Source organism: Equus quagga, chromosome 8 (assembly GCF_021613505.1).
Source record: "Equus quagga isolate Etosha38 chromosome 8, UCLA_HA_Equagga_1.0, whole genome shotgun sequence".
NCBI classification, from domain to species: domain Eukaryota; kingdom Metazoa; phylum Chordata; class Mammalia; order Perissodactyla; family Equidae; genus Equus; species Equus quagga.
Window position 1 is genome coordinate 25640444 of NC_060274.1, and position 15550 is coordinate 25655993.

The following is a 15550-nucleotide window of genomic DNA, read 5'->3' on the forward strand; positions in this document are numbered from 1 at the left end:
TCTCACTTCCTTCCAGACCAAGTTCAAGGCTCACCTTCTCCACAAAAACATGGATCATGTGATCACCCTTCACACTGGCCTCCTTCCCTGATCAGGCACCTGCCTTGGCACGTTTTCACTGTTTGCACTGTCCTGTAGCCCGCTCATCTTTGGGATGGTCTGCCCATCAGGAGTGCAGGGCCCTCAAAAGCAGGCACTGCATGTGGAACACTTTTGTGTATCGAGTCCCTGCATACGTTCAGAGCTCAGTGAATGTTTGTTGGTGAAAGTTGTGATATAATGAAATGATGATGACATATCTTATTTCATTTTTCTTTAAAGAAGTACTTCCGTCATACTCACTAGGTTGATCACTGGCCTAGGGTGATCTCGAGAAATAAAAGAACTTAACATATTACTAATACTGTATTGAGAATTTCCTTAAATCATTTTTCTTCTCAAATAATGAACAACGGCCAGTTGTTTCGTTCTGGAAGCAGCCGAAACATAGACCTACTCTTTCCCATGTTTGCAGCTCACTCTCTACTCCGGAAGGTTTGAGGAGTTCCAGAGCACGCTGACAAAGAGCAACGAGGTGTTTGCCGCTTTCAAACAGGAAATGGATAAAGTGAGTGTTGCTCCTCCCCCACGGAATGCTGACATTTTCTATTTTGACAGGCGATCCTCCTTTGGGTTCACTTTTCTCTCACTAAGATGTTCCAGTGCATTTCACGAAGTAGTGAAACATTTACAGGTGCAAATGAGATTTGGGCTGTATTTTTTTATTGGTAAGTATCTGGGGAATTAATCTTAAGAAAAGCCCAAAAACACCAGGATACATTTTCACTCTGAGGAAGAATGTTTTCTTTTTCTACTCCATGGATAGCTTTTTTAAAAAAAAAAAAAAAGACAAAAGCAAACACTCTAACATTATGTTGTTTATACCAAAATCAAAAAATGTCTAATCTTGTAAAGATTAAAAAAAGCTTTCATATAAATATGCAAGAGTAGAATATTAGAGTAGAAAATACCATTTCAAAGCATCCTTCCTCGATGAGAAGATATGTAGTATAACATAACTGACAGAGCCTTGAATGAGAACATGGAAGCCTAAATTCAAATTCTGGGTGTGCTCATAATCATCAAGTCACATTGGACAATTCTCCTAACTTCCTTCAATTTCATTTTTCTTATCTATAAATCAAGACGCTGTTTCCCTTGCTGACTTCACAAGAGTGTGAAGTTTAAATAATTAATATATTTTAAATGAGTTTTAAACTTAAAATTCTTTTATAAATATAAGGTGCTAATGTCATTGTGGGATGTATTGTTTAAATCTTATTCAATTCAGTATTTTCCCAAAACAAAATCACCATTAGAATTATGTTTCTGAACAAGCATTGGCATTAACCATTTTTAAGTGTAGAAAACATCTTTTTCCAAACATTTTCATAAAAAATGTGATAAATTTCACAACTAGTGAGCAAACTTAAGTAGGCCAACACTTGTTACATCCACCTTTTAAAATTTTTTAAATTATAGAGTTTTAAGATTGGAATAAATATTAGAGAAGGAAAATGTGTTTATTTCAAAATTACATAGTTTTAATATAGAATAAATCCTTTTTTTGCTATTTTTTATTTTATTTATTTATTTTTATTGAGGTCACATTGGTTTATAACATATAAATGTCAAGTGTACATCATTATATTTGACTTCTGCTCAGACTACTTCGTGTTCACCACCAAAAGTCTAGTTACCATCTGTCACATACCCACGTGCCTCTTTACCCCTTTCGCCCTTCCCCCACCCATTCCTCTCGGGTGAGCGCCAATCTGTTCTCCACAAATCTTAAAGAGAAATCAACCTTAAAGATTAAGATCAGGAGTTCTTAATCTGGGGTTCATTTACAGACTTTTAGTGGTAGATCCGAGAATTAGCAAAAAACTTTGATATGCATATTTGCATTTCTCTGAGAGAGGTCCCATCGATTTCATCCAATTCTTAAAGGGGTTGATGAGCCTAAAAAATTTATAAACTACTACCGTGGTTAAGAAATGATCCAAATTGAAAAACTGCTCGAGGCTCACCTAGCTTCCTCGGAGCGCCAGCCTTCGGCCTCTGAGGGCGCCAGCCTCGGGCAGCTTGGCACAAAGCGGCAGGGGCCGCAGGGCTGCTGCCTGATCACGCGCCCTGTGCTGCTCGCCGTCTGAGCCGAGAGGAGAGCCCGCCGCCAGGAACGTGGGCAGGCTCCAGTTCGAGAAAGACAGGCTGCACTTCGCCCACTGGTGTCCGCCCCACGCCCCCCACCCCACCCCACCCCACCCGACCCCAGCCGGGGCCCGCGGCCGCCGCACACGGTGCGCTCAGTGGAGAGCGGCGACTCCAGGCCCACCCTGCCGCTTCCCTGAGCTTCTCTGAGCCTCAGTCCCGCTTGTACAGCGGACGTGGAAGCAGAACCAGAGCCCCTTGTGGGCTCTCTCGAGGACGAAGTGAATAAGGCGCGTCATCACATTCCGTGAGCCCCACCGCGCTCTACAAACGTAAGGACAGCGATAGCAAGCTGCTTCGTGGGGCTCCTCCTCAGATGGCCCGAAATCACCAACACCTGAACGGCTAAAAAGCCAGGCCACCTTTCTCACTGACACCTTTCTATTCAATAAAGTACATTATCTAAATTGCAAGCTTATTCTTGGGACCCAATGAAGCTATTTTTATTTTAAATGAAAAAAATAGCAACAACAAAACAGCATGGCCCTAAGTGGTTCTTTTTTCCTGACTTGGCTCCAGTACAAATAAGTCTGTTCGTCACTGACCCAGATGATTCAGAAGTAAATCGTGACCCTCTCACTAGTCTTCAGTCCTTGACATCCAACTTGCGTTTGCTTCAGCAGCTGGTAACAAAAGTGCTTTTCTTGACATCACATATGGAACTAATCGCTTCTTTGATAGATTAACTCCTCAGGATTAATATTAAAACACTCTGATTTCTGTAGACGACTAAGAAAATGAAGAAGCTGGAAAAGGACACAGCCACGTGGAAAGCCCGGTTCGAGAACTGTAACAAAGCTCTGCTGGACATGATTGAAGAGGTGAGCAGCCTCGCCCCTCAGCTTGCCTGACCTGTCTAGTCAAAGTGCTCATCCTTAGAAAATAACCATAACCTAATAGCACAAATGATGACCTTCGAGAAAGAGCTGAATTTTTCTGGGATCTGATGTATGAAATTGTAATAAAAATAATTGAAGAAAAGTAATTGCAAATTGGGTCCAGACTCTTAAAGAGCTTTGTGACCATAAACCACATGCCTCCTTGTCAATTCCAAAGCTGTCCCCAAAGCAGCAGCATGCCCGCTGGACTGTGAGGTCCTGAGAGGCTAATAAGCCTCTGACTTGTCTTTGAACTTCCCAGGGCCTGGCCTGTAACGGGTGCAGAATGAATGCGTTAGTTGATTTGAACATCCTGAGAGAAGGTACTGGCCCAAGCACCCAGGGTCTGTGCTATTTTATAGACAGTTATGGAGATACATCGTTTAATTCCTCCAACAGGTATTTAAATACTGATATTCTGACAGGTTCTGAGTAGGTTTGAGACCATAAAGGCAAAGATACACAGCCCTTGACCTGAGAAGCCTTACAGGTGAAGGTCTTTCCAGGTAAACAAGTGAAAAAAATCTTAAAGGGTACGGAGCAGCATAAAGGTGGGGGTGAAGGAGTAAGATGAGTAGGAACGATTTCATGCACAAACTGACATTTCTAGAGAAAAGGAGAACGGAACACTTTGAGCAGCCAGCATCATGAATTAGTGTGTGGTGAGTTTCTCTGGTTATAATTACTGTTCTAACAATTCATCCCAAATTGCAACCAATTTCAAAGAGATGTGCTGATGATTCATCAACATAAATCAAACAGTTGCTAGATTAGCATATGGCAGTTTATCCAAAGAATGGATAAGGCATTGTTGGCAGCCAGGTCTCAGTCCATCTCATTCATTTTGCCACAAGCTTTTGCTTACGCTTTCTAAGCCTTAGAAGCAGAAAATTCATCTACTTTAAGATTTCAGAAACCCTGGACTGAAGCAAAGAGAAGCTTTGCCATCTTTCTTTTCTAAAGAAAAGAATACCGTGATTAAAATTCTACCAGAGTCTCACACACAACACAAAAAAAGAAGTAACGTCCCTGACCAAGTGTCTGTGCAGCTGCTGCTCTGCGGCCAGGACCCAGGGCCCGGTAGACAAATTCCCAGACAAATGGTTTTGCTTGTCTCCAGAGGGCATCCTGACAACTTTGCTTTTCACGTCATTTTCTGTGTGTGTATATTTTCAAACCACAGAAAGCACTGAGAGCTAAAGAATATGAGTGTTTCGTGATGAAAATCGGGAGGCTAGAGAATCTCTGTCGGGCTTTACAAGAAGAGAGAAATGAACTCTACAAAAAAATTCGAGAAGCAAAAACACCTGAGAAGGATGACCAAGGCCAGCACAGCTCCGACGAAGAGCCTGAGTCTGCTGTTTCTATGGGGGAAGAGGCTGATGCCGAGGAAGCCAACAGAGTTCACGATGCTGTGAAAAGTCTAGCCGCAGCCTTCAGGATAATTCATCATCCAGAGACGACCCTCAACCAGCCCCAAGAACTTCAGCCAGAATTTGGCTGTCCTCAAGGGGATGGCAACATGGCCCTCGAGGAGCCGGGACAGCCTCCTCTGAGCCCTTTATGCCATTCAGAGAGTCCCCTGGCTCCGGTGAGTCCTCAGGCTGAGGCCAAAGGAGGCAGTGAGGCAGAATCTCCCTCGAGGGCCAGTAATCGCCCTGCAGAGTCAGGATCAGAGGCCCAAGGCGAGGATGTCCCAGCTGGAGCACAGGCTGATCAGCAGCTACAGGCAGGAACTTCCAGTCAGGCACCCCAGTCCCCAGTCGAGGCTTCCCTAAAAGTCATGGAGGCACAGGGTCCTGCTCCAACCCCCCGGGCAGGTGAGCAAATTCCAGCGGGGGTGTGCGATCATGAGGCCAGCAGGCTGCCCCCAGCAGCAGCAGGAGCAGCAGAGGGACTGTCAGCTGGGCCCCAGCTACCCGCAGGGGCAGACAGCCACCTGGAAGGAATGGACTAAGCCTCATCGCGCCCTCAGGGGCTGTTCTTCCTGACTTCACATCCTTCGTAACAGGTTGTCTTCTGAAAGAGGCATTAAGGGCTAGGGATGTCTAATCGAAGAGACTTAATTAGAATCAAGACATTTTTAAATGTTATGCAGAGCACATTCAGCCTTTGCTATTTGTTCTCAGTATATAATTGATTTGGAGCTTTTCTATTTAATACTGGTTGATAGCATAATTTTCCCAAATGGCAACAAAGCATATGAGTAGCAAATTTATATTAATTTGCCAGTAAGATGGTACTTAATTCAATTTCTTAATCAACAGTAAGATTTGGTGTTTTAAGACTTCCACTACAATATATGACTAGTGAAAATGTGGTGTTCTATTCATTTTCATATATAATTTAATAAGTACCATAATAAGTAATGGATTTCAAGGTTCCACTTAAACATTATATACATAATATATACTTATATGTGTATGTGTATATATATATATGTGTGAATATATGTGTGTAAATATATACATATATACCCATGTGTATATTTTATACACAAACATATATTCATTATGCATACATTTCTCTCATCCCTTTTTGGATTTCTCTCATGCAAAATATTTAGATGCTAATCAAAAAAATGATCTCTTACTTGCCCCTGGTACTACAGTAGGCTAATGCTCAGTGAATCAGCATAGGTTCAGAACACAAGTATTTAGGCCATGTAATGTTAGGCAAAAATAAGTAACCCAATGGTAGGTCAATAACTTCAACCAATTGATCAAATGACGGAACAGCGGTTGGGTTAGACTGCAGTCTGTGCTGAGCACATAGACACGAAGATGGCCACAGAAGCCCTAAACAGAAAGGGGACAATCTCAGCTGTAGACAGCTCACCTCTTCCAGCTGCTTCTCCTACACAACTCAGCCCGTTGCCTTGCAACCGAGCCCCTTGTGGCTTCCTGCAAGGGAAGGGTGGGAAGTGGAAAAGGGAACTGGGGCATGCAAGGACTGAGAGGCCTCAGACTGGAAAGAGGCTATGCTCTTGCCCCCTGCCTCGTGTGCTACAGAGGTCTTGAGACAGCACTTTCCTTGGCCCAGAGACTCTTCAGTTCCCTCCTTGTCTGTCATCCACCACTTTCTCCAGAGGGTCCCTACCACCTCTTGCTGTCACTGCCTCAGTCTATATTCTCAAAGCATCTGCTCCTTTTCCCCAGCCCCCTCCTTTGCAGCAGGAAATTACACCCAGCCCTCATCTCAATTACTGCTAAGTAAAAGCTATTATTTTTCCAAAACAGAAATTTACACATGGTCTCAATATGAATGATGAGACTTATACACCAACACATTTTCTGCTTTGAGGAATTCTCTACAGCCAGAAGTACAAAGCAAAGGACAAATGGGTCCCTACTCAAAATGACTTGAAAAACAGGTGAGAATTCAGGAGAAGGCAAAAGCTAGGAACACCTGGGGCTGTCTGCAGGAGTGTTGCATTATCAGGTCTTGACAAGAACCTCTAGGAGTCCTGACAGCATCAATTACTCTAAGGGGAGATTGCAACCAAGAAACAGGAAGGAAGGGAGGGAGGGAAAGGGAGAGAAGAAGGGAAGGAGGAGGGAAGAAAGAAAAACAGATCTAATCCAGGCCCACCTTGAAAGTGGAACTCAAGTAGAAAAATGGGTAAAAGCAAGATTCTCTGCTGCTCATCCGGGAAAGCATTCTCCAGTATCGCCTGTGGCTGTCTGCCGAGGTGCACGAAGAGCTTGTGGGCAGCAACTCAAAACTGCACACCAGTTGTCTGAAGTAGACAGTGACGTAGTAACAAAATGCTAGGCAGGAAAAAGGCTTATCGCTATTTGAGAACCTGCGTGTTTTTAAAGGCTTAAAATATTATAATCACAGGGTATCCAGCCAAATTCAACATTACTGGAAATCTTCGAGATTTAAACATTCATTTAATTCAGAGCCAAATATTCACCATAACAATCCAGGAAGTTCTGCTTTCCACTGTTTACAGAGGCGACACTTCCGAGAATGGAGTAAGATTAGATAATCACAGGGAAGCCTCAGTCTGAGTGTTTAGCAAGAGAAACAGGCAGGAGAGGAGTCGGAATCCAGTAAATCAAATATTCTAATACCCAACGTTCATTTTTTTCCATCCAAAAAGCTTTGTAGCAACACATTACTCACTACTGTGTATGTCTTAGGCAGAGTTTCAGATACAATAACTTGCCTGAAATTTGCAAAGCTTAATATAGGCTTTAGAAGAATTATTTTAATATTCAAAGAATGTTTTATTATAGTTCTTTGTGTTAGAATTGGGCCTTACTAATTATAACAATAACTCCTAAGACCTGAAAGAATAAAGCATTTCTGTTCTTTATCAAGTTCATGTAACTATTTCTAGTGATGCCAAGGCTGCTTTCCAGAAACGCTAGAGTGGGTGGGATTTTCAAAATTAAATAACTATAATTTATGTATCTATTAAAAGTTACTTCTCTTCTCCAATGCTCTAGCAGTGGTTTCAGGTTTTAAACTTTCATTTATATTTCTTTTTACTTTTGTTAACTTCTTTGTTTCAACCATACCGATCAAAGACTATGATTTTATTGTTGGTTGAATTTTTGGTCTCTGAGTAGAATATACATGGAGTGAACACTTTGAAAATCTTGGTGTGTTTGTGTGGTAGGGGAAAGAGAAAGAAGGAGTAAGGGAGAGAGAGAGAAGGTGACTGCCCAGAGCTAATGAGAGAGCAAAACCAGACTCTTCCGCGGAGCCAGAGCCGTCAGACAGTTCACGGGGCTCATGTTTCTCTTCAGGACCAGGCTCCCATGAGACTGTTTCCACAGGTTTCTCTGCCACGTGTCCTCTCAGAAAAACTCTGAGGAGTAAGGAGGGGGTGTAGAAGGTGGCAGCTCGTTTTTCTTCCTCTACCCAGTTCTTCTAACTGCTCCGAGAATCTTCTCTAACGAGACCCAAGGAGGCCCCGTTGTTCTCCCTGTGCTCGCTGCTCCTCCTGAGCCATCGTGATCCAGAAGTGCTTCTGGATCACAGCATCTCCTAGTGTGCTTGGAGAAGAGGACTGCCCAGCTAGAATGCAAAAAAAGTTAAACACTGCCCTGAAGGCTTTAGGAATACTGTTTTGCTCCTTTTGCACGGTATAGATACACATGTTAAATAGCGCTTCTTTTTGAGATAATAAAAGCATTATGTGTTCATTGAAAACTGAGCCTGCTTTGCAGTAACACTAAGAGCTCATTAGGAGAGGATCATTTCAGGAATATCTGCTCAGGCCCTTCTCCTCTAACCAGGAGTTAAATCCAATATTTAGGAAAAATAAAAGTAATTTAAAATGTAAAGAATTCATTTAAAAGAAGATATGAAACAAAGATGATGACTCTGGTCTTTAAAATTTGTTCCCATCATAAACTGGCAAGTAGGATTCAGGAGGCAAGTGACTATAGGGTTACATTTTCACGAAGTTTAAATTCTTTCCATTCTCATAGTTTAGAACCTGCAAATTAAAGTTATCGTTACGTCAACCATGAGAGCATTCCATTAGAATAGAAGCATCCATAAATGATAGTCATGAAGATTTTTCTCAACCCTGTTGTGTCCTCAATACCCAAAGTGAAGTCTCCTTGGCGATAGCCCCTGACCCAAGTTCTGCAAATGCTGGTGCTGCGTGTGTGCGAATGTGCACACACGTAAACACACACATAAAACTGTGACAGATTTACTTCTGTTCCTGTAGGGGAGTCTTTACACCTGTATTTTCAAAGGATACTTACTATTGTCTTTCCTGACAAGACAAAACATAAAAAGGAGTAATTTCCTGTATAAATAGGGATATTTCATAGAAACATGTAACTAGCAAAGTAAACCTACAAATTCATGCATCATAGCACAAAAATTATTCACAGTAGCTCTTTCGTCCTATCAGGAGATGAGAAAAGAAACCAATCACGGCAGCAGCACCATCGAGCTTGGCTGAGTCCAAGTTCTTGTTGTTGCTGGATTTCAGAGTCTCAGCTTTCTGTGAACCATCATCAACTTTGAATTTTTTCAAATGATATATTGTAACATCCAATTACCTCATGTCATAATTAAAACGTACCTCGTTGTAAAACTCATTATTTCAGAACTGACAGTCATTGATGACATTTTGTCGGATAACACAAAACCACCATAGAAGCCAAGCAAGAAGACATTATGTTGAGAGAAATGAAGAGAGAAAAAAAAGACTTTCAATCTCATAGCTATTGTATAAAAGGAAAAATGAAAAGGTAAAACTTTAAGATATTAAGAGCAATGACAGGAAGAGGCACACAAGCAGGTGGAGGCCTTTGTGAAAGCAGGACGGCAGCAGAAGGCAAGAGCCATAATGACGCTGGTGCTCTTCCACACCACAGCATCAGCCTAGGGAATTTTTACATGTTTCTTGCTGTTATTGCTTTATTGACTTTATTCTTGTTTGCTTTTCTTTTAAAATATTAAATGCATTCTTTTTAGCATAAAAATAATAAAATTACACTATCGAGCATTTAGATAATAGAGAAAAGAGAAAAATTACCCATAACTCCATCATGCTGACTTAACCACTTCAGCATTCACTATATCATAGAATATTTTTAACTATCTGTCTTTTTCATTTAACTTTATGTTAGTTTGTCTCTGGGGGGAGGGACAGTAGTTCTGGTGAGAGTAATAGCTATTAATAGCTGCCAGATCTGAGCACTGATACTTGTGTATTCAAGTATACACCCTACCATGCAAACATGGAAGCCTGTTCTATTATTTATAGAATAAACATGACTCTGCAAATACAAGCACACAGCATCCTTATACGCTGTGAAAGGTTATGCCAAGCGTGGCACTGAAATGTTCCACCCCACATGCGGGTTTCCAAGTAAACCTACTGAACACAGCTTGGGGGAGATGTCTGAACTTAACACAGTGCAAAAAAAAAATCAAAACCAACTCCGGAGAAATATAAATGCAGTAACTAACAAAATAAGAGGAAAAGTCTATGAAGTGACAGGAAATATGATGATACCATAAATCATAGCATTGGTTGAATAAAGGTCTATGTTCTAAAACAAATCTAAACTGTTCAAAATTCCTGAGACCATTTGTGGTTTTGTGGTTCGCGGCTCTAGTGAGATAGTGGTCGCCAGCATTAGCTGTATCACGTCCATCAAGCAGGGCAGGGTTAAAGCCCACTGGGGACCTGCAATGATGCTGACAGCTCCCAGCAGGTGCAACCAGCCGCAGTGTTCAGAGATCCCATAGACTCAGAAAGTTTGAAAGTCGGAGGTCAAATTTCTAGAAATAGTACAACAGGGATGCCTTCCATCACATCTAAAGTAATTAGGTTAAACATATGTCAGTGTGACATCATAGGCTAGATTTGCTAGAACATAGCAGATGCTCTACCTGAACCAGCGCAGTTCCTCATAGACTACTGTGATACTCTCGGTAAAGAAAGTCATGTTGTGTTCACTTGCTTTCTTAACATTCTTATCAAGGAGTCAGTCCCTGGAATAACTCACTCAAGTCTAATCAAGGTGCAAAGTGTAGGATGGCACTAGTCCAGGAGTCAGGCTGTTAACCTTTGCCCTGTTCTGCTGCCAACTAGCTGGGTGACTTTGGAGAAATTACTTAACATCTCTGGGCCTCAGTTCATCCATCTGTAAAATGAGAGCCTTTGATCAGATGATGTCTGAGGGTTTTGACATCTCTGATTAAATCCTCAAGAAACTTAAGAAGTGATGTAAAGCTTCCCACTCTCGGGGAAGATTTTCTTCCAAGAGATCTGCACATCACCGTGGGCACTGCTATTAAAAGTCAAGCAAGGGGAAGGAGGTAAGAAATTACTCAAATTAAAAAATTTAAAAAATCACAAATTTTTGGATTTATTCAACAAATATTGAAGGGCTTCTCTGTGTGAGGTTCTGTGCTAGCTCCTGGGAAGGCAGTGGTGACAAAGCAAAGGATTTCAGGACTGCTCATACCTGACTCTACCTGCTCAGGATTCGAGAGCCTGCTCCTCTGACTCAGGCCTGAGGATTCCTCCCGCCACCTGCTCTGGAGACTCAGTACCAAGGGAAGGGGCTGCAAGCCACGTTGAGAGGTCCCACGCACCCCCACACAGTGTCTAGCAACCAGAACACTGGAAGGAGACCTCTAGAACCATCTCATACAAAAGTACCCAGATCTCTGAGTGGAAAAGTTTGTGTTCCTGGTAGAGAATGAGGGTTTTGTGGAACGTATGTACAGTTATTTGCATGTGAATGTATGTGTGTGATGAGTCCTCGTGTGTAAGGGAATGTCCTGATAAAGTCTCATTGTTATTCTTCTCATAGACCAGCCACAGCTTGAGCAGGGAACACAAGAAGTGGTACCAAACAGGGTAACTTGATTTTGGTCTTGCTAAGTGAGAGAGGAGCTCCTGACATGGCCACTATTTCTAACAAAGATGGCATCCTGGGACGCAGAGTTATAGTCTGCTTTCCCTCTCCTAAACTATCATCCAGCTGAAACCAAGTCCCTGAATATTAAGAATGTTTCCCTTAACTAAAAGCCAAAGAGGAGCTGCCCAATCCATTTATGCTTTAACCAGTGAGTCAGAAGACAGCAAACCAGCATGGGCTGCAGATGCTGCCAGTCAGTTGGGCATGCCCATGACTCATCTTCTGCAGAGAGGGATTTTTGCCATGATCCAATTCATCTCCCAAAAATATCTCCTATTGACTAGCTGTGCTGTCATAGCTGGACCATCTGGTTACTCCCTTGCCCATTATTAGAAAACTGATCCAGAAGTCTTCCAATGCAGTCTGGGAGTAATTTAAAGCAATACCCAAAGGAAGGAGAGTAAGGACTTTTTATAACAAATTAATTGCCTGCCATACAAGTTAACAGATGATTTTCAAAAGTTAAAGAGATCAAAACAACTAAATATAAATAAAATTAAAAGACAAGAACAGAATGTGAGAAGATGGTCACAATAAATACAACAGAGCATTAACGTCCAGAAGACAAACAGAAATCGTTCAAAGCGATAAGACAAGACGACTCAGAAGGAAGTGGGGAGAGGCAGTGGAGCAGCCCACCAGGGGTGAGGGGCAGGAGTATTGTCTACAGAGAATTAAAAACAGTAATAAAACTGACTACAAGCCAGTCTACTTTATATTATTATCATGCACAGCAGTCTTGAATAACATGGGTTGTAAAGTTGTCCTCCCAGCCCGAGACGGCCACTCCCCCTATGTGCCCCTCCCCCGATGTGTGCCCCATTGGCAGGGGACGTGGTGGGCAGTTCATAGAAGACGAAATGCAAGTGACCAAAACACATCGGGAAAATAAAAAGTAAAACAATGCGACGATACCACTTTTGCCCATTAGACTGACAAAAATTTAAATATCAATCATATCCCATATTAGCAAGGATGAGGGCAAATGGGTACACTCATAAACTGTTGGTACAGTACTGGGCCGTCTGTCTTTTTCTTGTTCATTTGCAGGAATTCTCTTGAGCAATTAGCAGTATTTATTACATCTTTCTAATGTGTAAAAATAAAAATTATTTAGCAAAGAGTGGAGATGTGGCTTTTTTTCTGCCTGCACCCTTTCCTTACAGGAAGTACTGTGCCCAAAATATGTAGTCTGGATGTGGATCACAGAGCCGAGCCCTCCTCCCAGTCCCGGCCTCAGGGGTGGGCCTGAAACAAGCTTTAGTTCAAAGACAGTGGCGGTGACAAGATTTCCCTGGAGCTGGGGCTTCCAGACTGCAATCTGCTTCAGAGAGGGCCAGGAGGGTACATACTATCCAACGACTTGTCATCAAGTTGCATTTGCTTCATGGCAACCACACTATTGTTATTCAGATGGGATCTCGGTGTTTACAGGCACTGGAGCCCCTCTAAACCAGGAGCCTAAACTGACCAACAAGGCTCCAGCCTGATCTGGCTGTTGCTTCTTTCTGCTGAGATTCTGCCTACCACGTGGAGCCAGCCTGCACACAGGATGGCGTCAAGAGGAAGGAGGGGAATCGAAAGACAAGAGGGGAAAGGTAACAACTGTATTTGAACCCCTGGATCCAGTTGGTCTTTTCAGATCAATGGTTTCCCTACGAGGGTGTGAGTCTGGTTTCCGTCATTTGCATCCAAAGAACTCTGAGTAACAGAAACAAGAAGCTCAAACAGTTAAAGTGTGGTGCACCCAAAAGAGTTTAAAATTATAATAATTAACTTATACCAAAATGTTTTTAAAATCTCATTTCTCACTTTAATGTCCCAACTTATCTTTAGAAACTTTTTCTAAAATGTTGAAATGTAAAAATGATAAATTACTACCAAGTGAATTCTTTCAAGTAACTCCCCACCCAGGTTGAGAAATAGAACACAGCCAAGCACCCTAGAAGCTCCTGCACCCCTTTCTCAGTCAGCACCCCTCCTCTCCAGAGGGAACCACTTTCCTGATGGACGACAGCAAGGATTTACTTTCTCTGTGTGTATGTTTGCCTGTGTGAACACATGTGCACTCATGTTGTTTTGGTTTTTTTACTCTATAAAAGTATTCTTTTGTGTCTGGCTTCTTTTGCTCAAAACTATGTATGTGAAATTCATCCATGTTATGGCTTATAGGAGTAGTTATTCATTTTCATTGTTATATAGTAATCTATACCACAATCTATACCAATCTATACCACAATTTATACCACAATCTATACCACAATTTATTTATCCATTCTAATGTTGACTGACATTTAAATTGTTTTCAATTATTGGCTTCTACAAATAATGTTGCTATGACATTTCCGAAGTATATAGTTAGGAGACAAGTTGTTGGGTTATATGGAATACATCCACTCAGCTATAGGAGCTGCTACCAAATAGTTGTCCAAAGAGATTGTATAAATTATTTCAGCTATTGGGGATGAGAGTTTCAGCTGCTGCATGTCCTCCCCAACCCTCGCTATCATCAGTCATTTTAATTTTAACCATTTGGGTGTGTGTGGTAGGATCTCATTGTAGTTTTAATTTACCTTTCCTAGATGGCTAATGAGGCTGAGCATCTTTTCTTACAGTTATTGGCCTAGTGGATATCCTCTTTCGTGACATGTACATTCATGATTTTCTTCCCTTTTGTTTCTTCTTGTGTTGTCTGTCTTTTTCCTGTTCATTTGTAGAGTTCTTTAGATTTCTGAAAAAAGTACTTTATTAATTAATGTAATTGTGAATCAGTTCTCCTCTGTGGCTCTGTGGCCTTCTTATTCTCTTAATGATGTATTTTGATAAAGAGACTTCTCAATTTTAATGATGTCCAATTTATCAATCTTTTATCTTTTTGAGAAATAAATGTGTCCTATTGAGAAATCTTTGTCAATCCCAAAATTAGGAAGATATTCTCTCATGTTATCTTCTAGAAGCTCTATTGTTTTATCTCCTATATTTAGATCTACAATCTACCCAGAATTAACTTTTGAGGAGAAAGTGACATAGGGAGTCAGATTAATTTTTTTCTATATAGATAGGCCATTCATCAAACACCACTAATTTAAGCAAAAGATTTCCTCCATTTATTTTTAGTACTATCTTAGTCATAAATTGAATGTCCTTATGTGGGTGGGTCTTTTTCTAGACTCTCTATTCTGACCCACTGATTTGTGTATCTTTGCCCAAACGCCACACTGTTTTAATTACTGTAGTTTCATAATAGGTCTTCATGGCTGATCATCCAGGTCTTCCTGCTTTGCTGTTCTTCAAGATCGTATTGGCTCTTTTTAGCCTTTTTATTTCCATGTGTAATTTAGAGTCAGCTTATCAATTTACACACACACATACATATGCTGGGATTTTCATGGGGACTAGATTTAATCTAAAAATCAGTTTGAGGAGAATTGATATCTTCACAATATTGAGTTTTCCAATCCATGAATGTGTGAATATCTCCATTTATTTAGGTCTTCTTTGCTTATTTTTCAATTACATTTTGTAGTTTTCTGGGTGTCTGCTCATTTTTCATTAGGTTTACCTCTAGGTATTTGGTGTTTTGTGATGCTAGTGAAAATGACATAGTTGTTTAAATTTTACTTTCTAATTATTTGTTGATGATAGAAATATAATTGAATTTTTTACATATTGGCTTTGTAGCTAGCAACTTTATCAAATTCAATAGTTAATTCTAATAGACTATTTGTAAGTGCTTTTAGATTTTCTAAGTACACAATAATGTCATCTACAAATAGTGATATTTATTTCTCTCTTTCCATTAATTATAACTTTTATTCATTTTTCTTGAGTTATTGCACTGGGAAGGACCTCTGGGAGAGTCTGAATGTATATGGTGGTCTTCTTTGCTTAGTTCATGATCTCAAGGGAATGCTTGCAATATTTCACTATTAAATAGGATGTTTGTTGTATGACTTTTGTAGACATTTTCTATCAGTTTAAGGACCATCCTTTCCATTCCTAGTTTTA

At 41.0% G+C, this 15550-nt stretch overlaps 1 protein-coding gene across 1 annotated transcript in view; it reads left to right on the forward strand.

Moving 5' to 3' along the window:
* The window catches only part of TXLNB (taxilin beta), a 46079-nt gene extending 35907 nt beyond the window's left edge, over positions 1–10172 (forward strand). Inside the window, exons 8-10 of the mRNA XM_046670108.1 lie at positions 515–607; positions 2976–3071; positions 4312–10172. Of these exons, the coding sequence (XP_046526064.1) occupies positions 515–607; positions 2976–3071; positions 4312–5085 (963 nt within the window). The 3' untranslated portion in view covers positions 5086–10172. The remainder of the gene's footprint in view (positions 1–514; positions 608–2975; positions 3072–4311) is intronic.
* Positions 10173–15550: the final 5378 nt, after the last annotated feature.